Source organism: Anneissia japonica, unplaced genomic scaffold (genome assembly GCF_011630105.1).
Source record: "Anneissia japonica isolate Jap-2015-1 unplaced genomic scaffold, ASM1163010v1 scaffold750_len1593409_cov174, whole genome shotgun sequence".
In the NCBI taxonomy this organism is placed as follows: domain Eukaryota; kingdom Metazoa; phylum Echinodermata; class Crinoidea; order Comatulida; family Comatulidae; genus Anneissia; species Anneissia japonica.
In genome coordinates this window covers 968,018-995,510 of record NW_022756705.1, presented here as the reverse complement: position 1 = coordinate 995,510, position 27,493 = coordinate 968,018, and the positions used below count along the sequence as shown (strand labels likewise).

Below are 27,493 nucleotides of genomic sequence, written 5' to 3'. Positions count from 1 at the left end.
CCACTAAGACACAGGCCAAGTTTAAATAGAGAAATTTGTACATTAGTACACAAGTTGCGGTTTATTCGCAGAACAAGCCTTCATTGCCCTATGCATTAGTTTTCACTAACATCAAACATGTTTTAAAATTCCTTTAAATGTTGTTAATCAGTGATATCCTAATCTAAAAACTACCATTGTTGTATGAGAAAATAAAGTGCAGTAATTGAGACAAAACCTTTTTTCTAGAAAGTTGAGCCTGGTTCGACTGCCAATATTACATAATTGCGTAGGGGACGACTACGTAGTGTAGTGATTGCAGTGAAAACACTAGTATCAGTGTAGAGATTTTACAGAAACTAGACTTAAGCCAGTGTCATTAGTTAATTCAAGTCAGAAATGATGATGACATGTCAATTGAAAGAGCTCTGTGATAATGATCTCTGCCATCACACCACCTGCCCTCTACTACTTTGACCACCAGCAAGTCCGCGTAGTTGCTTCAGTACTGTATCCATCAGTTTCTTCTTGTCTCTTTCATTCTTTTTGAAGGTTGTGAAGAGGTTTTTCTTTTTATCACTTTCACGCATCCTAAAGAAAATAATAATAAATGCATTATAAATTTTAAAAATTCAAATATCAGAAGTGATATATATGGTTCCAGAACGTTTCCGGCAAGGGGTCCGACTGAGGCGCCACCACTGGCGATATATGTAAACATAATATCTAAGGTTCAAATATGCCACATTTCTCCCTATTCTGTAGCCACATCTGTAAGAAGTACTACATTACATATTTCAGCAAGCTTGCCATGACATCAATATGAAGGCACTTACTTTTCCAATAATATTATTGCTGTGTGTGGGTTGACACGAGAGTACTTGCTTTTAGATTGGCCATGGTCCGCCAAGTAAGATGACCAATCCCATGCCATGAACAGATCAAGAAGTTGACGTAGTTCAACAAAAGTCATCTGTAGAGCACCCTCTCGGAAGCCCGGCACTGGCTCTGAGTTGGCAAATTCTGGAGGAAAAAATAGCAATAATTTCTATAGCACTAAGTAGGCTTGATAATAACATACTCATCACATCCAAAATAGTCAACAGGATGTTTGTGGGAGCTGACAATGGTGAAGATTTCAACAAACTACAGTATTACATAATTCATTATTCTTCAGATAATATAACAATACAAATACCAAAAACAAGCAAATACTAGCTGCCACATAATATCTGCAAGGCTCAAATGTTTACATTGTAAATTTTAATCTATTCTTGCATGTGACAGGCAGCATCACGCTTAATATAACTACTGTACTTCTAAAAATTTGTTTCTAATATTACTTATGGAATGCATAAATTACAGTAGCTCCTTGAGGGAATATTCCATAATGTTGCAGTTATTAATCAGGACATGGTCTTTTTTACCTACCAGATACCCACTTGTACCCCTAGTGTAGAGGAACAACCAGGAAGAGATGCTTTGCCCAAGATTCAAACCCTGATCTTATGGCTAGAAGCTGAAAACTTTTCAAATGTGCCATGCACTTTCATGCATTCACTGGTGTATCTAATTGCTGAGAAAGTGGGTGGGTTTTTTTACACTGCCTTTTTCTGGGACCTTAGCAAACATAAACAAGGGGCAGGGCTTAGCAAAAAGGTTCTTTGGCTGCATAAATGAAGCTTGATGAAGGTAGATGAAAAAAAAAATTGGTTATTTATTAACACCTACGTTCACATTGAATAACATCTAGACTGAATTGTTGTATTGCACCGATTGTGATCCTTCCACTGTCCTTGCCCAAGAGCATCTCACGAAGACCAGTAGCAAGGTGCTTGCAGGCAGATAAACAAGCTGTCTGGGCTACCTTCCCCTATGGATACACAACAGAATGATGACAATGATTAACAAAATTTAATTTATTAATTGTGACAATGACATGGAAGGTGAAAAAGAAAGCGAGAGTAATTGATTACAATAACATAAATTTATTAGTAGCTGATGCTTAAAATATTATTAACTGTTATTGTATATTAATTATAACACAGGAAATAAATTTTGTCCACCAACATACAATCAACAATGATATTTGTAAAGTTAAATTAGATCCAAAGAACCCTGTATTGTACATTCTTTTGAGATGAGTAGGGGTTATCCCGGTTTACTGGGTAGCTTAGACATGAGGAGACCCTAAGGAGAGAAGAAAGTATGAGCTGGTCCATGTTTCGTGCCCTATAAGTGCTGTAATGTATGTATTTTATAATTTAGATTAAATTGGGAAACATAAAATGGAAAAGCAAAGAGCAACAATAAAACTAAATTTCCTACAATGTTCACAAAAATAAGATTTGTAACCAAGTTATAACTTTTGTTAAACTTACTGGCAAATGGTTGAATGCTGTGAAATTATTGCGAAGGAAGCTTATTAAATCTAGCAGATAGCTGCTGGCACGACCTCTGGGTTCATCCAGCATCCAATCGTATTCAGCAAGCTCTAAGAACTCATCAATCTTCTTGTTCAATTTACGATAGATTTCCAATTCTGCTTCGCTTCGGGCATCCCGGAATATATTACTGCTCTGAAGCCCTGCTGCAGAGATGTTCTCACCGACAGCACTAAAAAAAATGGGGAAATCGTTGAAGTTAATGAGGTTCTATTGCGTAAAATTTTCTTTATTGAGCTTTTAAAGTCAGACTCTGAAGGAAAACAAATTTTTGATATGTTGTAGAACTGATTTTTCTAAGACAGAAAAAAGTAATTTGATCAAAAACTAAGCAACAGTGAATGAGATACAGATTTTTGAATATTACTTTTTCTGTCTTAGAAAAATCAGTTCTACAACATATCAAAAAATTGTTTTCCTCCGGAGCCTGACTTTAAATCAATATTGGTAATCTATGTGTGAGAAACAACACTATCTACTGACAATTTTCTATAAAGTGACATTACCTTTCGATAATTAATGAACAGATATGCGCTGAACTTTTGTGCAGTGTGACTTATATAGGATGCCAGGAGCTGACTATTCCATTAATTTTTTAAAGGGTGTACTCACTCAAATTGAAAATATAATTGAAAACATACCCAGTGATGTTGGAGATAAAATCTTCTAAATATTTACAGGCATTTTCCAGATGAATTGTGTTCACGGTCACTTGAACAAGCTGTAAATCAAATTAAATCCAATATACTGACATGATCATAACAAGGCATTTCATTATTGCCTTTACTTTTATTATTTTTTATTAATATTACTTATCTAAGTTAGTTAATAATATAAGATAAATACAGCTCTATCATACATTACCTCAGCTAGGCCTAGAAGTGGTTTCCTGATCAGCTCACTGAGACATCCACTCAAAGTCCTGGTCAACAAAATATTTGTTGATTTTCTAATCATATCATCCATCTCATTTTGGCTTAGCTTCAAGTCTTCAGAAAACTTGAGACATGCATAGATGAACTCCTTAATTTGGTGATAAACTTTTGGTACAAATGCTGAAAATGGCAGAGTCTTGGGAAATGTAACCTGGAAAAAACAAGAAATTAAGCAAGAAACTTATCCTTATTTAGTATATATTTCATATATAAACTGGGACACCTATTCAGTAGAAAACTACAATTCTCCCTCATGATCTATTATGCATTTGGATTTATATAGCATATAATACACAAGTCGCAAAGCCCTTGAGGGTCTCTTTGTGTCTGAGCCAGCAATCATGAGAAAAAAAAATGTCTTTGTGACTTGGAAGGATTTGAACCCAGGATCTTAAGATTAGAAGGCAAGCGTCTCAACACTAAGAAACAGCTTCTCTAAATATTGGATCAGACACATTGTAAAATCAATTGTTACAGCAAAAGTCATATCATATACCCATATTTTTCCAAATAAAAAAATAAAATAAACACCAATTGAAATTATGAATATTTTATAGCAAAGCTGCACAATATTATAATGAGGAAATACCATGGATAGGGCAATACCATACTCTTTTCATATAATTTTATTAGTAATATAATCACATCTTTGCTTACTTTGGTTTGTTTTTCATCTGTAAAGGGAAATCCCCTTGTGACGTCATTTAGTTCCTCCTGATTATGTACCACCATTGCTGTATAGTTATCCTCAAAGAAGATATCACTGAAAAATAATTTTAAAATACAATCATTTTTAATAAATATAGTACTAAATTTATGTGATAATTACATGAACAGTAGTTTTGATTTTTTTTTCCCCGTTTGTTTGTTTGTTTTTACAGAAAATCGCTTAAAACAAGGTCAAGAGGCACTTCAGGTAATGGCATAGAAATGAAGTGCTCAGAATATTAAAAGAAAAGAATTCACATTCCTCTTAAATAAACGGAGGTCATAAACTTAAGGAAAACAATCAGTAGGAAGTGAGTTCCAAAACAGAAAAAAGCAGTCAGCACAGCTTTTTGTTTTGCATCTGGGACTAACAATGCTGAATTTGTGAATCTTGGATGAGAACCAGGTTTCAAGCACCTAACTCCTTAAAAGGAGGAATCAATTTTAGTCAGGCTGTAATATTGAGTTATGCTGTAATATTGAAACTTTCAATAAAACACAATTAATAATAATAATAATAATAATAATAGATGGATTTATATAGCGCAAATAAACGAGGTCTCTATGCGCTAGACAATATTGAAGTCAAGAACACAAAGAAAAAAGCCACAAAGAAAAGCAAAAAACAAAACAAAACAAAACAAAAAAATAAACTGCAATTAAATAATAATTAACTGCAATTAATCAATAAATAAATTACATTTAATAAATAATTAACCATCATTATTCATAATTAATGATAATAGCATCAATTATAAACCTTTCCATACAACACAATAAAATGCAATAACTTTACCTAAAAACTTTGACCCACTTCTTCATTAGAATCTCACTGTACTGGTCTTTAAGTTCCATAAGAAGTTCTGTTACTCTACTATCATTGAATCCGTAGCTCTATAAAGAAAAAAAAATATGAAGATTAATATGCAAAAACTAAAAAGCATAAAATTGTTCAAATATTCATTTAATTTCTTTTCATGTCAATTCTATTTTGGATGACATTTGCAAGTGAAACAGGAAGCATATAAATACATATTAAATAATTATTCAAATATATTTATTTCAATTATAACACAGATATAACTTTTTAAATTTACATGATAATTTCTATTGTCACCATCAACACTTACCCTTAATGTTTGTCCGAATATTACAATAGTGTTCTTAATTTGTAGAAGAATAGTGGCGTCTGTACATGAAGCCTGAAAAAAGCAAAAAAAAAACATCAATAAATCAATCAAATAATCAATCAATCAACAAGGATTTATATAGCGCTGCTCTGACAATGGTATTGTCAACAGCGCACATTGACTGTGAGCTGTTGACTGTGAGCAGGCCTGGAAAAACAATTAACATCTCGACAAGATTTGATCGACAGATAAACCGACTAATCAGTGAACGTCATTTAGTCACATGATCAAAAACTTTTTCTCGGACATTTTAATTTCCTTAAACAGCTGGTTGTCAACGCGAAACATATGCGAGCCTAGGCCTAGATATCTATGCTTGGTGATAGATACCCAAATTTACACGAGCGCAGTGCGCATCAGTGACTTGGCCTTTGCCGACAACGAGGTGGATTGAATGAGGCTTTTCCCTCTTCCTTTGGGAAGAGGCTTTTACAACAATTTCCCCGCCTGTTCCATGAAATAGATTAACACTATGAATATACGATTCATTTGCATACCGCCTACCCTGAATTCTCTTTCTTAAAGAAGGTTGATAGCAAAGAAAATATTCGCCAACTCGGTAAGTCTAGCCGCCATTGTCTAAGGTTTTCGTGACTTTGTGGGCGGGGCTTCGTGTCCTTGTCGACATGTCAATTGTTGTGTCCGACCATGAAAATTGTCTTGATAAATGCCTCCAGCACCATGTGTTATCTGAGTATAGCCCACAAGTTTATTGTTTGGAATTTTTTTCCCCCAAAATGCTTCCGGGACATTCATGCTGCCTCACAAAAAAAAAACACACTTTATTCAGCCCTGACTGTGAGGTTAATTAACAATACTTGGAAGATTATGAAAAAACATCACACTATCATCATATGGTGAACATATTTTTAAGGGAAGAATTTTTAAAGAACTAATCCTATGTTATCCACAGGTAAATTTAAACCGCATTTATAATTTACCTTTTCCAACAATTGCATCTCTAAAAGGGATCCCGTTACGGTTTCTTTGAAGGAAATTGGCAATGTTCACACACTTAAATGCACATTAAAACAACATCTAATAAATAAACCAACAAAGTCATGCCTAGTTCCTCTGAATGTGAATGTTTTCTGCAAGTATTATTTAAATTTTGTTCTTTCTTTTTCTTCTTTTGTCTGTTGTTCATCAATATTTTACTGGGACCCCAATGGAAACTAATCTTCTTTAATTGGGTCATCCCGAATTCCGGTCGAAGATAACTATTGTTGTTCAAATTTTTCACTTGAGTTTCAACTTACAGTCTGAGTTTGAAGAATCTGAATAATTTTAGTCAGTGATGAATCCCATAAACTGTCTAAGTATTCTCGTGAAATCAGGCCTTCCGTCGTATTTAAAATATGATCTTCCACAACAAAGAATCTAAAAAAAAGCATTAAGAAGTAGTCATTACCAATATTAACATTCATTCATTTACATTACATGATGTTTAAATATGGCAATGCATTGTTTTCACAGTTTGATCAATGCTTGATGAAAAAGTAAACATTTAGAACTCTTAATGGCTGAGATGCATTGCATAGCCTCATCATATATATGCCTCCATTGAGATTTGTATTTTATTAACAACATAATATAACACCAACAAAATACACATAATTTGATTTTGCCTGTCAGACATAATGCCAGATGTTTGATGAACTTTGTTTGATATGGAAAGACACAAATTGTTATCTGATATGTCAGATATGTCTGAAATAAAGATAGTATAAACTAATGACACACAGTCTGATTGCCTGTTGAGTCTCAAAGCAAAAATCTGATGATGTAAGATCTCAAAATTAATTCTGAACTTTCTGTACCTGTTCCAATATCTTACTTAGTAAGTAGTTACTTTTTCTATTATAGTATTAAGTACAGTTTCAGTTCAGACCTTTTAGTTTACAACTCACTGCTTATGCTCAAATACTTTAACATAAAATCACAATTTTTGCACCTGTTTTAATATCTTAGTTAGCATCTTATGTTTCGTATTACTGTAGTTCATTTTCTCTTTCAATCTCAAACTTCGAATCTTTCTGTTCCCTATTAAAATTTGTAGTTAATAATTTGAATCTCACTTTCTTTACAAATTCATTTTCTGAACTGAATAAAGCTGACTATATTACTTTACACATTAAACACCTAAATTTATAAAATTTCTGCAATACACACCCTAATATCTGATGGAAGTATTTCTCATAACTTTCTCGGGAGTCATACTGAAAAAAAATTGTAGAGCAATTTTATTATCATAATTATTAAAACACTCTGTGGTCAAAGACAGACAAATAATTTCTTTGATCAGACATATCTAGGGCGGCGCATACACTGTCAAATAATGTTTGATCAATCAACGGTTGATGAGCGTTTAGCCAGGCACATACTGGTCCAACGGTTATTGGCTGACACGATTTCATGGACAATGCAACACGACAAGGCGCACGTAAAAGATCCTTTTTAATGACAATCCACTCAGATTACCATTGACAATCAGCAGACTGCATTGCATCGTCAAGTGCTTACAGAGAATGAAAACGGATTTGTCAGCCAATAGTCGTATGACTTGCGAATGATGCAGTTTGTGCCAGGATTAATAGCGTACAACCTGGCTGCCCTTGCAATGTATTCTTACATTGATTCATAAACACTTGTCCTACAGGCATTATATTATTATAGAAAATTTAGATGCAAATGTCAGTTGTGATATGATCGGTACTCAAAAAGCACTCACCATATTCCCTACAGGTTGGACAGCAAGCCGTGCTTGCTTTGACCGTTGATTTCGATAGTACTTTTCAAATGTGTCCCTTTCTCCGAGCACCGAGTAGATATGCAGACAACGGTAAACTGGAGCAAAATCTACTTTTTCTTGAGCACTAACCTCCTAGAAATAAACAAAATATAATATCGATAGCATATTTTTGATTAACTTAAATTACACATCTACTTTCTGTAGAAAAAAAATCTGGAGAACCTAAGTTATGAACTTCCTGTGGCAGATATTTCAAATTTATTTGATAAAGGTAAAGTAAAGTAGGAGAATAACTTGCAGTTTCATTGTGCTGAATTGCACATGGGCGTGGTTTGTGACTACCTAGTAATCTTAGAGAGGTGCTTCATGTAGATAGATGTTCACATAATTCTACAACGACAGGGGCTGAAATGTTAACCCCCTACGCTCAGTCCCATTATTAGTCCACAAAAGGCACAGTATGTTTTTTTTTTTAAGATTCTACGTATAAAATAAGTAAAATTCTCACCATATCATCAAATTCAACTCCTTCTTCTGGTGATGAATCTGCTTCCGTTAATGATGAGCTTTTTGGGTTTGTTAATACATCCGACTTTTCCAAGTTACAATGTTTTTCAGCCTAAATAAATGATCAACGATCCATATTAACACAAGAAATAAACTTAATGGTAAGTAAAGAAAATAATAAGAATTTAAATGGCTGTGAAAAATATAAGCCCTGGTTCAACCTAAAAATGCCATCCCGTATATTTTTTTTTGCTAATGAATTTCTAATCAATATGCTTTTGGCTATGAGGCACCTGATTTATTTTTTGTCTTTGAATAATTCAGTCAGCTAAAACAGGTGGTAGCAACATCGTGGGTGTTGAGCCTTAGAGATCAGTCATTCACCTTATTCAATTATTCTTAACAATAACAAGTGCTGGGAACCAAGGGGGAAAAAGCCTTTAAGGTGGCCCTGGAGCTAAACTACAGTAAACTATACTAAACAATGCAAGGAATAACATCACAAAAATCGAAACAAAAAATAAAAAACACCAACAAACCAAGCAAGAACCAAAAGAAATGTCTGAGTAAATCAGGTTCAATTTATGGTGAATGATACTTTACAATTATTTCAAATTTAAGTTTAGTTTTAAATTGATTGAAACAAGCAATGGACTTAATAGATTTAGGAAGTGAAAGACAATAATTAGGCCCATAATAAAAGACAGTGTTTTGCATTTTAGTGTGCAGATAACTATAGAACCATTGCCTGTCAAATCATTATGCATACATATGGGAAAGAATCTTTTCACACTATAAGGATTTCTGTGACAAAAATATGTACTGTGCCCATGTTTGGTTTAACATGACATCATCATGTCCGTAAATCAGAGTATAAGGGATTGTTTCCATGTGTAGTGACCAATTACAAACACTGTGCACGTAATTAAAAAAGAGGTATGTACAAATATAAAGATGATGATGATGACTAATAAGAAAACTGACAAACATCAAAGCTAGATACAAAAGAGCTTGTAGCAAGGTTAAAGCATGAAGAACATCTCTGTTTAGATCACTTCTAATTATTTTCCAATTAAGTAGTCAAAACATGAGAAATATAACACCTTATAACTAATTACCTGTTTCATTGCTTCTTCGCCAATCCAATCAGAATTCTTGCGAATGCTTTCAAGAAAGTCTTTGAGGTCTATCATAGAAGCCTCTTTGATGCTGTTACGCAATTTGGGGATGTTCTCCGCCATGTCTTCTGCAAACCTGTACCGTTGCACTCTGGGAAGGTATGTGTGCTCTAATTGCTCAAGAGTTTTTAAAGCAGGATAGTACCTGAGGAAATTCAGAAAGAAAATATTATGATAAAAAAATTTCTAAAAATATCTAAAAAGGAGAGTTGATTTTGGTAAAGTAAAGTCTTTTTTATGATTAAGCCCAAGATATTGGAAAGTAAAAGTCATAAAACCGCAGTTCCATTCACCTACAAAAAATTAATGAAGGATAACACAGTTTTTTTATATATATGATACCAGATAAGCTTGATTAAATGATTTACAAATCAAAATACAAATACTGTATATAAATTGACATTTGTGTGAACATTAATAAACATTGTTCTTAATGTTCATGCTCCTCAAATGTACAGTATCTACATTATGTTAAATTCACACAAGCAAATTTACTTAAATTTAATGGCAACAGTTACTTTGCATGACGACGTAAGTTGAGGAGAATATTTGTCTGTCTTACCTTTTATTGCCCACCTGCTCATTCAGTTTGTTGTACATCTCCAAGACTGGGAAAGAAAATAACAAGAAACATCACATTTTGATATTCTGTCCATATGATAATTTCTAGACTTTTAAAAAAATCTTTATAAAGTATTTGTTGTCAGTGAACCGAATAATTGGCATTTTGATTATCTTTTATTGAGATCTTTGAAATATTATAACTACTGTACATCAATGTGATGTGAAAAGCAATGAACCAAATTACTGACATTTCAAAGTGATTTATAATATGATCATACAAGCTCATATAGACACATGCATTGAAAAAATATTAATCAAATTATATGTAAGAAATAAAATAGCACCAATCAATCAATTTTCCAATATTGAAACTGAATTCTATTTAATAATTTGTTTTTAATTTGTCTCAAATTAAACAGTACAACCAACTTAATGCTGTCTCAATCCATTGAATAGTTTATTTTGTTTTTGTAATGTAAACCAAAACATGATTTATTTGTTGAAGATAAAACTAAATTATATTTAAAATATATAATAAAAAAAAAGATAAATCAATGGAAATTGATTATTCTATCATAGCCTCAATAGCACTATACTGCTTACTGTAGTTGAAATGCTGGCAATTTTTGTCAGAAAAAAATTTGTTTCCCCCATTTTTAAAACAACCTGCAACAACATCGTATGGAATGCATTCATTCCATCGTATAGTAATTCTCAATTTAAAATCCTTGATGTAATTTATTTTTATTTTGCACCCTGGTGCCTTCAATATTAACTGCTTTCAAATCCAATTGATCGGCGGACCAAAATAAATCAACCAGTTGGTAGAAGCACGCAGACATAAATGCCTTTAGATATTTGACAACTCTGTATACACATACTGTACATACTGTGGCACTTGTATTCATATTTCTTATGAAATTGTTTTATATAAATATTAAATATTACTGTTAATGTGGAACACATTTTGATGGTTGAAGCAGCAGATAAAGATTGAACAAATATATATTTAGCTGATGAACATCCTTCAACTTGAAACTAACATAATATACATTAAAATAAATTGGCTTGATCTTTCATTCTAACTCTCTAAAATATATACTAAGAACATCTTTCTTAGTATACCAATTTCAGTCTGAATCAATCAAACAATTGGTAGCTTTCATCACTGCCATGGTAATATCATTTGAATAGGTAGTGTATACACATGCTGTGACAAGTCATGAAACTAGATACCAGTTGAAATATGATGGTAGGTGGTAATAAAACTAGAATAATACCAAGGTCATAATACATGAATACCACAACAATAACTGAAACAGCAACGCAGTACAGAGTTGGTTAAACTGCCACATTATACCTATGAATATAATGCAATAAATTACTGCGATATACTGTAAAGGACTTTAAATGTAATTACGATGAATGAAAATGAATGAATGAACTATTAATATGCAAGAATGAATGTATGAACTTATATGACTGAAAAATGAATGAATTTTGAACAGAATAAATAAATGAAGTTACAAACACTAATTTGAAATTCTGAGTTTTTAAAAAGCAACATGAACCAAAATGAATTAGTATAAAATATATTTTGGGCTTACTCTTTTAGTAAATAAATTCTTGATACATCAATCATTGATAAATGAATATACAGTATTAGTAAAAAATCAATGCTCCAAAAATAAAGAATGAATGAATGAATGTATGCATGAATATATGAATGCATGAATGAAAGAATTAATTTTGTATGGAATAAATTAAACGAAGATACAAAATCTAATTCAATGTCCTGAGTGTTAATTTTTTCAAAGGTCACATGAACTAAAATATTTATCATATAGGTTTCTTCCTACTACTTTAAGTAAAAAAACCGAAAGGTCCACTGATTAATCTCAGATAAGAAAGTATAATACATACTCCAAGTATTGAAATACATGCCATCGTGTTGGGATTCAATATTTCGACATTAATTATGTCATCATCAGGAAAGATGATGACATAATGATGACATAATTAATGTCAAAATATTGAATCCCAACACGATGGCGTGTATTTCAATACTTGGAATATGTATTATACTTTCTTACTTTAAGTAAGTTCTGGACAAATTAATGATTAATAATATTATTAACTCATCAAGGCTATTTTCAAACACATCTGTATTTGTGAGATTACTCCAATAAGGACAAAGTCCAAGCATATTTTCCAAACCTTCTGAGAGCTATGTCATCCATGTATTAATATTGATGCATCTTCAGTGTATGTATGCATTCTGTGTGTGTGTGGTTATGGGTATGTCTATGTGTATATGTACTGTACTTTATCTGTGTGTATTTGGATATTGGTATGCATTTTGTGAGGTTGTGACGATTAATCTGCGTGTTTGTGTCTGTGTATGTTAATTACCAGCGGTCCCAAGTTGGAAGAAATCTCTTCTAGGAGATCTGGGTAGATGAGTTTTCTTAACATATTTAATCTTATTTTGCCGCACATGGTGATTACAATATCGGCACTGACTTCCACGAGACAAATGATAATAAAGTCAGGGTTCAAAATAACACTGGTCCGCCGGCCAATGGCTAGTAAAATGCATGGCGGACCTGTTAATTATCCCAATAACAAGTCCGCATGACCAGTTAAAATTTCTGACAAAATACCTAAAGTTTTACTCATTCACCTCTTAACGATGTCTTTACAAAATATTTCACACAGATAATGTCAACAAGATCGCTATTTTCTGTTTATTGTCATGTTATTATATGTAAGCTACGAACAGCTTTGGGCTCAGTACAGATGAACATCACGCAGTAGCTAGGCCATGGAGGAATCCATGGCTAGACGTACAGAGGAAAATCACCTTCTCCGCATGTTACAGCGACAAGGAGGATTTGATTTCTGTCTGTGTGGGCACAGTGAAGTTAAAACATCCATGTCATGTATCCATCCCACAATGCAATGTGGGACAAAAAGTTAATAAACGCAACGATTTCCGTACAAAGCATAGTCCCAATAGCGTTGTCATGGAGATTATCTATTAATTAAAATGATACGCCAGTAAAATGTTGGATAAAGTGATAGTTACGCCTTCCATTGTTTTAATAAAGTGCATTATCGCCTTATGAATACTTAAAAATTGATTGTAATCAACCTGAAATGAAAAAGGAATTGTTTCTACGATGGCTCTTTTTCAGTAGACGTTTAATTCGGATTTGGTATGTCATTAGATTCATATATCAGTCTACATGTAAATTACACTCACATTCCCCAAAAACATTGCTAATTACAGAGGAAATTTGCAGAGAATGACATTTAAATTTGAATAAGATTTATTTTAGATTTGACTCTAAAACAAAACCACGAGGGTTTCTTATTTATTTTAATAAATTTGTTTAATTAAAAATTCAGCAAGCTGTCACGCACTATGAAAGTTTGGGCGATCTGACGTCATGACAGCCAAGCACATGGGATTTTTGCCTAGCCACATGACCCCACGAAAAAAAATTAACCAATTAGCGGGCAGAGTTTAGGAGGCGCGACCTGATATTTACAATGCATTTCGCATGTGACCGCGAAAAATGTGTTGTGTTTACAGTTTATAAAAAAATGTCAGACCGAAAATGCACGTAAAAACAATATAAAAGCATTCATTTTATTGGTACAGTAATTCAATTTGCTGTGCACTGCAGCTAAACAACAGGTAATGTACGTATTATATATATATATAATATGTTAACTTTTCGTATACATACGTTAACTTTTCGTAGGCTAGTCATAACAAATTCACTGACTGGGCTATGCGAAGCCTATTATATTAGCGTCTAGGCTAGGCCCTAACTGGCCTACCTTATTCGGAAAGGATTCAATAGAAATGTTCCACAAACCGATCTTTCTGAAAAACCAAACATCGTACCGAACATCGTATTGTGTGCACTGTACATACAATTAGATTCCTGTATTTATATTTCGCGGCATAATTTCATACAGAGACAACAGAACGATTTTTCTGTATCTCTGTCAGTGTTATTTCATCGGTGATGGACTGCATGATTAGCATGTCACAAATATGGTATTTGGGCCTTTCGAAGTTGGCAAGATAGTGGCTAGTGAAAGGGATTGAGGACCAGTAAAAATATTAGTTTACTGGTCCACTTGGCTGGTTAAAAAAAACCTTAAGGGAAACCCCTGAAAGTTGTAAAAACATGCAAATACAGTATCATGAATTTGCGGGAGATGGGTTATTTCCCAGGAGATTCTTGCTTGCGGATGTGCAGGAGGCCGTCCCGAAACATGATTTCTGGGCAACTTGGGACCCCTGCAACTGCTTACCTGGTAGGCACACTTGTAACCTCTCCATCGTGGTGACAATGTTTTTCTGTGTTTGTCTCAATAGCGCTAACTCTTCTGCCTTCTCTATTAGCACTTTACCTGACTGCTGTAATGCTTTGTTTGTGTCTAAGACTTCTTTCTGTTGTGAGAGATAAATTTATAACATATTTTTATTGTTTTTTATAACAGCAGTTTAATATCAATATATATTTATCTAATTAATGAATATCATTGACTTCCTTCTAAGTATTATACCAACTTTCATGATAAGGACAAAGCATACATAAGGATGATGATGGAGAAGAAGATGAAGATGATGATGATGATGATTAAGATGATGATGATAATGATGATGATGAAGCAACACAACATTCAGGCTGTAGTTGTTCCCTTCATTCAGTTAAATAAAAAACATCTCCAAATGCTATTAAATAAAACATATTTTTTTCATATTTGGTGTTCCAGGAAAGGAGTTTAAAACTCAGATTAGTATTCTGCTCTGAAATGACGATGATAGGTTGATTATTATGATATTGGCAATGAATTAAAATTAACATTGATAAACAACATACTATTTATATTTGTAATGTAGTTTTACGATGAATTAAAATTAACATTGATAAATACAACATACTATTTATATTTGTAATGTAGTTTTACAATGACAAGGAGTACAAATAATGACTAATATCATAGTATCAAAGTATCCAATCGATATGAAGGCGAAACTTTTTTTATACCTTTTTTAGCGAGTTCGTCGCCCGCCAATAATAATGATTTTGAATAAAAATAAAAATTTATTTTTGGCCAATTAGCACACCCGTTATTTAAGTTATTTAAAATTGCCTTGAAATCTCCAAAAATGAGATATGTGTACAGTATTCCTTCCTAATTATATAAATTTAAAGCATTTAACCATCCCATTACTACAATATTTACATTTAACAAAAAACATTTTATTTTTATTTTCTCTTCTATCTAAATGTTTTTGACAAAACCATTTGAAAACCATAAGAAAACAAAATTTTATTTTTATTTTTTTTTCCGCCCTCCTCTGACGACCTTTAAAAAAAAGAGTTTGTGAAACAAAGAAAGTCTAACCTAACCAGGAGTACATAAAACAGCTCATATCATAATCTTACATTCAGAGGATCCATTCTATACCATCCAGGAGTACATGGAATGGCTCATATCATAATTATACATTAAAGGATCCATTCTATACTATCCAGAAATACATAGAACAGCTCATATAATAATCATACATCAACATCTTTCCTTGTGACATTTACGAGATAATATTACAGCTGAATGCTGTTTCAAAAAAAAACAAAACACTTAGAGTAACTACACCTGAGCATCGCAGTACATTGTACGGTACATTGGAACATACATTAGTATTGCAAATGCAAATCAATGTGTACAGTTAGTATAACCACTTTTAGTCACAGATAACAAAAATTCAATCACAGGTTACAGTGAATAAAAATTAAAAAACATGAAATAATTAATATTTTATTAAATTTGACATGTACTGTAATAAGGCCAAATAATAAATATATTTCATTCCAGCCCCAAAAATGAATGAAAAACATTTTTAATAATTGTTACATTGACAATATTTGCTCCTGATATGTGCTTAACAAATAACAAATTGAGGACAAGGCAGTAATACCATACAGTATTTAATAAGACGTTATTAATGATTTCCCTGAATATCAATAACAAAACGAAAATATAAAAAATATAGTATAATCTAACACTCCACAGAATTATAAAAAAGGTTATACTAGAAATTATCTGTAATAGAAGTACATGCGATTATAATCGCTAAACCTTACTATTACTATTAAATTAATTTTTATTGGAAATAAGCACAATCATTCTAACAATATTACTTTTCTATAATTGTGTTAACCACAAACCAAGCCAATTATGTTTCCCAATGAATAAATTACTTCATTTCTGCTTTGATGAAAGCTTACAAAACTTTAACAGTCTATTAATTTTGCCATTTTAGTTAAATATGAATATTTAAAAAAAAAAATAACAGTGTAAAATATGATTATAGCTTTCATTTAGCTTAAGAATGCAATTTTATCTAACAGATTTTCTTTGTAATTTGTTTTATTAAATATTAACATTTTTCATTACATTCATACTTTTTACTACTCTTTCATGCAAAAATGGACAAAAAATGTGCAATACAAAGTTAAACAATATTTTTTCACTCAATTCATTCACTGCTCAAAGTTAGAAAATTCTTGTTTTAGGAAACGGTAATAATCACTACTTCCTACAGATGCCTTTTTCAATTTCCCCATCCTTCCCCAATAAAACAATCTGAACAAATCAAGAAATAGATATCATAAAACCAAGTAAAAACTAACAGATTTTTGTTTGTCAGACAATTCTTATCAGACATTTTCTACATAGAAAGATGCACAATTTGTTTTCATCAGGATAATTTTTTTATCTGATTGCAGGACTACTGTATTTGAACAAAGCGCAAGCACGGCAAGCTACTGCAGCATAAAATTGGTAGGGTATAATAATATATTCTTTATGGTGCTTCACACTGAATGTAAAATGTTTATGCAACAGAGCTACATTTCATTCAGCATACAAATTGCAATCATTTAAAAAGAGTCAGCATGTAGACAAACCACAATCCTGTGTCCAACATACAACTGTGTAGATTGCACTACTCTGCAGAATGTTTTTGTTGTTGTACCATGCAGCAGTAGCACTCTGTGTAGGATACGCCTTTAGTTCGTATACTTTTATTTATTGTATTTCATTTGTTTATATCCTTCCTTTTCAAATAAGTACTTTTCACAGGTCATTCGATCCACATGTTTAAGTGCTGCTACTTGCGAAATGCACAGTGACGGATTGAAACCCGGACCCCAAGATTGGGAAACCCCAAGATTGGGAAACCCCAAGATTGGGAAACCCCAAGATTGGGAAACAAAGCCGTTCTGGTTGGGCTAAACCGCTTCTGGATCAAAAAGTCTGTATCTTTGATTGAGCCTATTAACAATACCTGGGTCCTGGGTTTAACTTTTGCCAAATTTCTTCTCATGACCAAAAACAGCTCCACTCTCTTTACATCTTCATTAAGATTACATTGTTATTATTATTATTATTTTCATTATTATTAAAGGCAGTGACTAGGAATATGTTACCGTATGCTATCTTGGTAATGGTGAGTGTCCCTAGGTGTTGCCAACCATAACTTTCTTTACCGAGAAAGCATACGGTAGCATACCTCTAGACACATCGTTCATTAAAGACTGGGTTGATGTATACACTGCATCTTGTGTGTGTATCTTGTATGTAGAATTTATCTAAAATAGTACCAAATGAAATGTACTGCTACAATACTTAGGCTATGTATGTGGCTAGTAGGAAATGTACATATGGCAAACTCACTCATACGGAAGCTAAATCAATTAATACATTTTACTCCCAATACCTTGAGCCTCTCTGCATGGATTCTGACACTCAGTAACTCCCCTATACTGTCCACAAATCCCTGGTAATGGAAGTTGCACATGCGCTCAATATCACGATCATGCTCTACAATACGATTTTCCAGATGATCCATAAAGCCATGCTGGTTAGCACCATCTTGTATCACTCTGTAACAGACAATAAAATTACGGAAAATTAAATAAATAGAATTTTACGGAAAAGAAGTAATCCAGAATCCAATGGGGATTAATAATAATGATTAATAATATTAATTAATTGATAATAGTTATTATTAATAATAAATATTAATAATAAAAAAATTAAAGAATAATAAATAATAATAAAAATAATATAAAAAAATAATCACTCCAGGAAATAACATTCTATGTGATTGTGATTTGACTTTTATTTCTGATTTGCATTTCCTTCACATTTTTATGTGATTTTCATGTGATCCAGTGTTGCATCACTGAAAGTGCTATCACATTATAAATCATAATTAATAATTTACATTTATATAGCGCACATTGCACAGTGCTTCTATATTCTTTGTATCAAATTGTAAAACAAACATCATGATTAAATAAATAAAAAAATATGGAGCTTTTAGGAGTGTCAATCAAACTTAACTGACCAATCAGAACATGGCAAGGAATACGTGCTTGTAACTGCAGATATGCCTTTTAAACTTATTTCATTAAAGAGCTTTTACAAGCAACATGAATATTCCATTTAAACTTTAATTTTAAGGACATTACAAAATAAATTGAAACACCAAAATTACAAACAAAGGTATTAAAAAAGGAAATGAAAGGAAAAGAAAAAGAAAAAGGAAAAGGTAAGAAATTTGAAAGAAAAGAAAAAGAAAATGAAAGACAGAAAAAAGAGAAAGAGAAAATGAAAGGAAGTTTCCTGTGGTTTGGTGCATCGGGAACGGTTTGGTTTGCCAACCCCAAGGTCAGGATTTCAATTCCTCTCTGCATTTCACTTATGTCCTTGAGCAAGGCACTTTATCTGCATTGCTTCGCTGAATCCAGGAGTATAAGTGGGTACCTGGTAAGGTTAAATGCCAAAATGCACCGATGCTGCTGCAACATTATGGAATACTCCCCCAGGGAGGTGAGTTTGTGTTCCATAGGCATTTTATCCAATGACCGGGGTAATGATAAAGTGAAGCGCATTGAGGGATTAACAAAGCGTCTACCATTATTATTAATAAAATAAAATAGAAAGGAAAATGAAAGGAAAAGGAAAGCTAAAGAAAGAGAAAAGGAAAAGAAAAATGTAAAGCAAACGAAATGAAAGGAAAGACGTTGAAAGATATAGAAGGAAAAGAAAAGGAAATGGTAAAGAAAGAACAGAGAAAGGAAAGAACAAGACATTTGAAAAGGAAAGAAAAGAAAAATGAAAGGCAAGAAAAGGAAAAGGAACAAAAAAGGAAAATGTATTAGAAAAGAAAAGAAAGGAATGAAAGGAAAACGGAAGAAAAAACATGAACAAATAAGGAAAAGAAAGGCAAGGTATTATAAGGTCACGAAAGAAGATATTTGAAAATTAATTAATAAATAAAATAGATCAAAGAAACTTAAAATTACTATATTTTTCAAAATGATTCATAACTTGAAATAAATAAAGTTAATAATATTTATATAGTTGACATTCATTTATTTCCTTAATTAGGTGAACCGTTAAATAATTTACCTCACTTCCAGGTGTAAAGCGTATAGAGGTATTTACATTATACACTAGTTCGCAATTATTATTATCATTTCTAAAATATTTTTAAATAAATAAACCAATACGTTGATGTTGACATCGATACAAAACCAGATGTAACTATTCAATCATTTATTATTATCATTATTACAAAAAAAATTGCTGCTAAGCCTGGATATTAATCCAAAATACACAAAATGTGCAAAACCATCACAGGGCTCTCCTAGGCATGGAGGTATACCTCCATGTCCTAGGCTGCATTATCAATATCACTGTACTTAATTCTTCATAGATTACTTGGAGTTCAAAAATAGAAAATTTCATTGAGTAACAAGTACTCTAAAATTCTTTAGCAAATGTATAACAATGTTAAATTAACTATTCCATTATCTACTCTATCAATACATAAATTTTTTTACAATTTTAATTTCATTACAGAACATGATGCTATTTAACATAATTGTAGTTTAATGGATGCTTTATCTGCAGAATGTATTAGCAGTTAAAGCAATGCTGAAACAATCACTACCAAATAACCTTTGATATTTGCACTCTAAATCAACTATCAAGAAACTACAGAATCTCTTGACTCTAATGCTAGACAACAGCAAATCCTTGAAAAAATTAGCAGATCTGACGAAAAGCAAGTCTGTAGAACTGTGAGATAGCAGACGACAAAATGGCCGTCTACAACTATGCATTACTGTACAGTACATTCCTTCACATACACCATAGAGCAAAAAACTATTTGATGAGGCTTTACAAATATAAAATCATTCATAATTAGGGCCTCCAATATTATTATATTAATTTACAATAAACAAGTATCTATAGAACATCCTACAAAAAAATAAAAACAAAATTGAAGCAGAGATAAATTATAAAAAATATTGATTCTAATAAAATCTCATAATTTTAAAATTACAACAATTACTATACTGTAACAATATCTATTCAGGGGCAGATCCAGTAGGGCCACTAAATTTTTTAATTTCAAGGTATATATTGAAATTGGCACTCTCACTTATCTATTCTGAATATGTTGTGCCTCCCCCATCCCTCCCCCTTTGAATAATTCTGGATCCGCCCCTGCTATTAAAATCAAACTTAACAAGGGTTCCCATATCATGGGTATATAGTAAAGTATGCCATGACTATTCAGTAAATAGTGTGGGTAGACCTACTTACAGAATTCTGCTCTCTTAGAAACTATTTTCTATAACAACAATTGCAAGGAACCTGCTGTTCAAGAACCAATGACCTCCTTGTGTTAGGTTTCTTAAACTTGGTGGCTTAGTTGAATAAAAAACTAATTCTTGGTTTCCCTCAAATTGCATGAAAATTCAACAACAAACAATTATATTCAACACTGGATGAGAAAAATACAGTTTTACTGAATATCAAAGAAAGCTTATTTAATATTACAACCCAAGTAATACTACCACTTCAATGTTCTCAACCGCAGAGAAGTTGTTTTTGTGCGTATAGTATGTTTACGTCACTGTAACTATCTAAAACAATCAGTGGTGGAATGTAGGCAAAAACTGCATTGAAAAAATTGGCCCTAGGTAAAATGGCCCTGGAAAAAATGCCCTGGTAAAAATGGCCCTAAATGACAGGTAGGTAAAAATAGCCCCCAATGATAAAATTTAGTAATAAAATAAAACTGATTTTAATTTTTAATATTCCAACTATGCTGTAAATTGGCAAAAATTAAATCAATATATCAGCATAAATCAATGCATAAGTCCATGTATGCACTATACCAGTTTTTGATTACTGCAGTTTAATCTGGTCAAACTGTAGTACTCAAAACTTAAATTCACTTAAAATTTTACTAAACAGATTAGACAGACTTCTACTATCTGTAGATTTAAAAACTCCAATAAGCGATATATTAGATACACTAAGCTGGAAACCACTAAATGAAAGATGGAGAAAACATTTACTTGTAGTTGTTTTTAAGTGTTGTGAAATGCACCATCATATTTATCTTCAATGTTTATGTTTAATGATGGTGTCCATCCCAAATGCACTCAGTCAAAGCAGTAAAACATTAGTACAGGACCATACTGGGTAAAAACTCAAGGAAAACGAACATTTCAATACCGATCAACAACACTTTGGAATTACAGTGCATCCCCTCCAATTTGAGACCTCTCTAATTCTGAGACCCCTCTAATTCGAGACCACTTTTCCAAAGACCCAAACAACAATCTTCAACCTTTTAACACAACGCTAGCCCTCAAATTGGAGACTAATCCCGAGACCATCCCAAATTTTCAGGTCCCAAAGGTGGTCTTGAATTGGAGGGCGAACTGTATCTACCTAACGAAATCAGAAAAAATGCAACTAATATGTCCATAGTCAATTTAAAAAATACCATTTGTGCTAAATTACTTTAAATTGAATTTACTTTAAATTTGCGCTACTGAAAATGCTATCCAGTCAAAAGAATATGGAAATAATGTGTTTTGAGGGTGATTTACATCTTGTTTATTTGGTAATAATTATTTATTTTAGAGAATAGGTACAAGCACCTTCATTTATCAAAGTTCTACTTTATTTTTAGTAATAAAATTATAAGCTAAATATGTACCTTATTATTGACTTTGTTATAATTATAACAGGTCATTTTTTTTTTTACAAATAACCAGTGAACTACCTACTTCTCTAATATGTTTATGTTATAATAATATAGTAAGTTAATTTATAAATGTATAACTTTAAGAGGTAGTAGTAACATTTTGTTAAAAAAAAAGAGAATATCGGATTAATCATGGATTAATCAGTCCTTTTAATTTGAGTCAGCAAAGGTGGAGAACAGTATGTTGGTATATACTCAATTCTTAAACGTTCAGATACAGTACATGGATCAGTTAACTGCATAAATACACACTGTTAGCACAAAATTAGACGGATGAATGAAACACAAACATGTATGATGGGATGATTGGACACAACAACAACTTCTCCAACTATTGCTGATTGATATTTTGGGTCCAGAACTAATACACAGTAAGTAATACATTGATGTACATTATATTCAGTGATTCTAGTAATTAAGTACATTTTTAATTTGTAAGGACAATTTATTGTGACCCATTTTAGGATTTGAACCCAAGACTGCTCCCAGGGATGTCCAAGATCTACCATATTTATTTGAATAAACGTCCTGTGGCGTTTATCGTTGAGAAGGGTTCTTGAGGGGGCAGTTATTCGAGGAAGGCGTTTATTTATTTTGGTGTAAAATTGATACGTATTATAGTACTCAAATAAACGCCTCATAATTTCATTGTATGTGGAACTACAACACATAATTACTGTAAAATATGTTATTGCATAATCATAAATACTTATTGATCACAACCAGTTTAGAAAAAATGTAACTCTACTGGAGTTGAATATTAATAGACTGTAATGAGAATGTTGTTGCTTCAATTACCTTTGCTTTTTCGAGGGTGGAATTTATTCCAAATGAGGCTCTAGAGGGGGAATCTATTTTAGGGGAATTTATATAAAGCAGGGTGATTATTCAAATAAATATATCAGAATTCAGAATTAAAAAAAAGTTCATGTGCCGCATGGAGCTGTATCTTTAGCTTACAGTAGTTTTTATTGATCATGATGATCAGGATGATGACAATGATTAAGAAAATGATAACAATGATGATGATGATTATAATTGATTGATAAATCAGAAAATAACAATATTATATTTTAATTTGCTAGCTATAAAAATAAATATAATTAAACAAATTATCAATTAATAACAAAGGTAAGAATTGTAGTATGACTAATTGATTAAAAACAAATGGCTTCTTCGGACACAATATTTTAATAAAATACATTAAGTTTATATAGAAAATAACATGTAGTAAGGTTGTAATAAAAGTATTGACAAAAATAACAATATATAACCAAAATTGTAAATATAATTTTGAATAGAATGTAAAAATTAAAAGAATAAAACAAATAGCTTATGCCCCAAATATCATTAATTATTCTTGCATAATAACACATGCATTTGTTTACCACTTCTTAAATATTTATTTGTAAACTCGGATATTATAATGCAAACATGTTTTAAAGATTGATTCAGTCATCAAGGAATAACAGCAAACATAGACTGCATGCACCAGAGTGATAATTGACAAAATACATCACAGAACATGATTCAGCAACATCTCCACTGAGATATAATAAGCCACCTACCTAAATATTTGTCCAAGGCAGCTTGTGTCCGACTCCTCAATAACATGCACAAAGTGTTCATAGTCTGTAGAGCCCGACTCAACGCTGCTCATAGAACGGATATCTTTAGGCTTATAGATGTTCATATTGGCTGGAATATGTCACAACATGAACCAGCCTAGCCTAGACAAACTTTACTTGTAGTTAAAAAGGCAATGATGGAGGCTTAAAAAGCTATTTTATCCCTAGATCACCAGTAAAGCATTCTTACGGCAGTGAAAACCTAGGCCTCAACAAGTGAATGCTGTTTGTTCGATGCAGATTGCATTAATAATACATGACTCAACCATAGAATCATCTTATGAATATTCATAAGTTAGAGCTATTCTTAGTCTTGAAAACTTGATCAGTTCAGAAGGAAGTCAAAAGGAAATATCTATTTATCAAAGCTGACGTACTTTCAGAAAATTAGATAATATTACTGATCTGAAATAAATGCACATTTTATTATTTTTTCAGTCTCCCTTGAACAAGAATGCATGTTAAACAACCTTGCTATTTTAAATATTAGTCTTTTTGTTACTAAGAAATCATGGAATGTTCTCTCATACACTGAAAGGGATCTGCTGTTTTATAAGAGAAATAAAGTCTATTGTCTTTTCTATAATGTAAATCAATTTTTACTGTAATAATGTTATGCCAAAGTTAAGTTAAAAATCTATCCAGACTTCACAGACTAGCAATGGAGAGAATGTAAATAGACAAATTGCAAGGTCATGCCTTCTCTCTGAAATGTATATTAGGCCTACCAACTACTGTACTGTAATCAATACACTTCAAGGCAACCAACAATACAATATTGAATTGTAGTCACAGATCTTGCCCTCTCTTTGAATCTAACATTTTTGTTTACGTTGTTGCCATTCTGTTTGTTTTTATACACTACACTATACTCTTCTTTCATAAACTGTTTATACTGTCAGTGAATACAATACCAAGTCTTAGTCCTGAAGCTAACTTAAACATAAATTTTTAATATTAGATTGTTGAATGTTAGGCAAGGCCTAAAAAAATTGTTTGTTTGCCCTCCACCGCCCACCTCTAGCTCACCGAAAAATAGGGGCGGTTCTTTTAAAATAAAAGTTTGGTTTTTTTTTTTATTTTTTGTTCGCAGATTTAAGAAAGTGATCTTTATTTTTCTCCATTTTGTGCATGAAAGTTGTCTAAATTTGGTGTCTGAAGCCGAAATTCATTGCAAAATATTGATCATGGGTTATTTTATTCAGTCTGATGAATACCCTTTCAAAAACAAATAGTGAGACAGGCATAATTGCAAGCATTGCGATTTAATTTGTTCGTTTTGATGACAGGAGACACTAAACTAAAAAAAAAAAAAAAAATTTTTTTGCGTCCACCCCTCCTATACAATTTTCAGCATTAAAGGGCAAACAAACAATTTTTTTTAGGCCTACACAGAAGTATCTCATTAATTTATGTTTTATGAAATAAGAAATGAAAGCAACTTAATTGGATGTAAACTGAAATAATTAATTTGGTCAGCAAAACTCTAGCCAGTTGAATTAAAAACACAAGTTTGGAAGTTACTTCCAGTGATTCTGGTTTGCATTCGGCTGCACCTGATGTCCCATGGGATGGCCAGCTAATTCAGAAAAACAATAACACTATTAATACTAGTTTACGTAGTAATGACCACTAGGCCTATATAGGCCTAGTTGAGTATTATAGTAAAAACTTTTGGCATGCTGGAATACAAGACAGCACTGTCACCAGGGAGTTGGCTGGGGATGCATGGAAGAACCATGTGATTTCCAGTAGACTTGGGTGCACCTACTACTGGGAGGGAAGGGGTAGGCAATGAAAAGGGGGAAGAACAGATGTCATCAATTTCCATACATAGGCTAGGCCTATAGCCTAAACAAACACCATTCGTTATGTTTACAGTACACCTCTACATAATATAGCCTATCTCTTCCTCTTTGAATCTGTGAATATGAAAGTGAAGGAGATATTACAAGGAAATAAGCTAATTAATTGAAATTACGCACTTTGGATACAAATTTCCAAATCATTCAGTGTATGAAGAGTTAGGCCTAGTCTAGAGGGGGTGTTTCCCAAACCAATGAATCAGAGACCAATCGAGAGGCCTTTCGTCAGAGGGCGTGTATCATCATTTTCAATTCATCAGCCTAAATTGATAATACCATATTTCGGTGACACGGCCTTAATTTACCTCAAAGTTGGAGCTATTGGTTCTTCTGAAGCTTCTATTTCGGTGACTAGATTTACGTTATGTGTTTTGTACGAATCGGCCTGTATCATTGTCGCAAAGGAAACGGCTTGCGCCGCTTTCCGGAACCGTTCCGCCATGACTGGCTGCCTTTTTTTATGTTATGAGAACACGCCCTCTATCATTTTGACAACATTGATGGATTGATTGACGGATCGGTTGGTAGATGAGTGTGAAAGTCTGGATCTGGATCGGTATTGACAATTTACATCTCACTGGACAAAGTCGCCAAGGAAGCGTCATTAATTACTCACCGAAAATTGTTTAGCAAACCCGGGATAAATGTTGTTGTTTTTTATGTTGTTGTTGTCTCTTTAATTCGTTAAGCTTAACTATATAAACAGAGAAAAAGGTAGCTCTTGTTGAAGTTTCTGTACTATTTATGATAGCACCTGAACTGTGTGCAAATTGGCTAAATACCATCCATACAGGGCTAGTTTTATTCTTTAACTTTAACAATAAGCACGTGGTTTATTTATAATAAAATTGTCTACGGGATCCCGTCTGTCTCAGCTGTGTATTTAATAAATACTTGAGATCATATCATATTGATCTTTGTTATTTGCAGTGCATCAAGAACTGGTGGAGTGCGACTATGCAAGCATAAAAGAAATGTGAAAGATCAGTTGCTAGTATAATATAGGAGCCTATCCCCCAGTGGCGTATGTAGGAGAGGGTGCAGTCCCCCATTCGCCCCAGAAAATCACGGTCAAGTTAAAATCACCATATTTTGCGAATTAGCGCCACAACTGATTATCGAGCTCCACCACCCCCCCACTTTACCTTCGTGCCCCACCATCAGCCCCCATTTCAAGACTTCTAGATACGCCACTGCTATCCCCTCCCCACCCAGAGAGGAGAGGGGAAAATTAGATCTGTCTGGGAATTTTATTTATTTATTCATTTAAAAAGGATAATTACGGTGCCCGAGATTTTATTTTTCCCCTAAAAAACTTGCTGGAAATTTCCCGATAGGGGGTCCAAGTAGGGGATCTAGAGGCCCTTTGGCCCCCTCCTCCCCCCTCCGCTAACGCCGCCCCTAGAACTCCCAGGTTTGAATCTCAGTTGGGGCATGGAGGTGTAAAGGGGTTGGGGCAACTTTTTCTTCACAGTTGCAGATTTCTTTGACGTTCAAAAAATATAGTTTACAGCGTTGTCGTAAGATGGTTGGGATAGGGAGCCTATAATGCATCTGGGTTTTGAAATGTC

General features: G+C 32.8%; 1 protein-coding gene across 2 annotated transcripts; it reads right to left on the bottom strand.

The window, feature by feature from the left end:
• Positions 1-38: 38 nt before the first annotated feature.
• Positions 39-26,403, bottom strand: LOC117124375 (exocyst complex component 6B-like). Of its 2 annotated transcripts, none has more exons than XM_033270602.1 (18): positions 26,228-26,403; positions 18,068-18,233; positions 14,590-14,728; positions 10,256-10,301; positions 9,634-9,838; positions 8,517-8,627; positions 7,988-8,140; positions 7,429-7,475; positions 6,516-6,636; positions 5,197-5,268; positions 4,863-4,960; positions 4,016-4,121; positions 3,288-3,509; positions 3,065-3,144; positions 2,361-2,595; positions 1,711-1,852; positions 816-1,002; positions 39-570 (listed from the first exon to the last, which is right to left on the bottom strand). In XM_033270602.1, the coding sequence occupies exons 1-18, from the start codon at positions 26,362-26,364 to the stop codon at positions 429-431; spliced, it is 2,409 nt and encodes an 802-aa protein (XP_033126493.1). In that variant the 5' UTR covers positions 26,365-26,403; the 3' UTR covers positions 39-428. The 2 variants fall into 2 exon arrangements, with proteins under 2 accessions (XP_033126493.1, XP_033126494.1); XM_033270603.1 differs by lacking the exon at positions 26,228-26,403 and adding an exon at positions 23,998-24,285.
• Between the last annotated feature and the right edge of the window lie 1,090 nt (positions 26,404-27,493).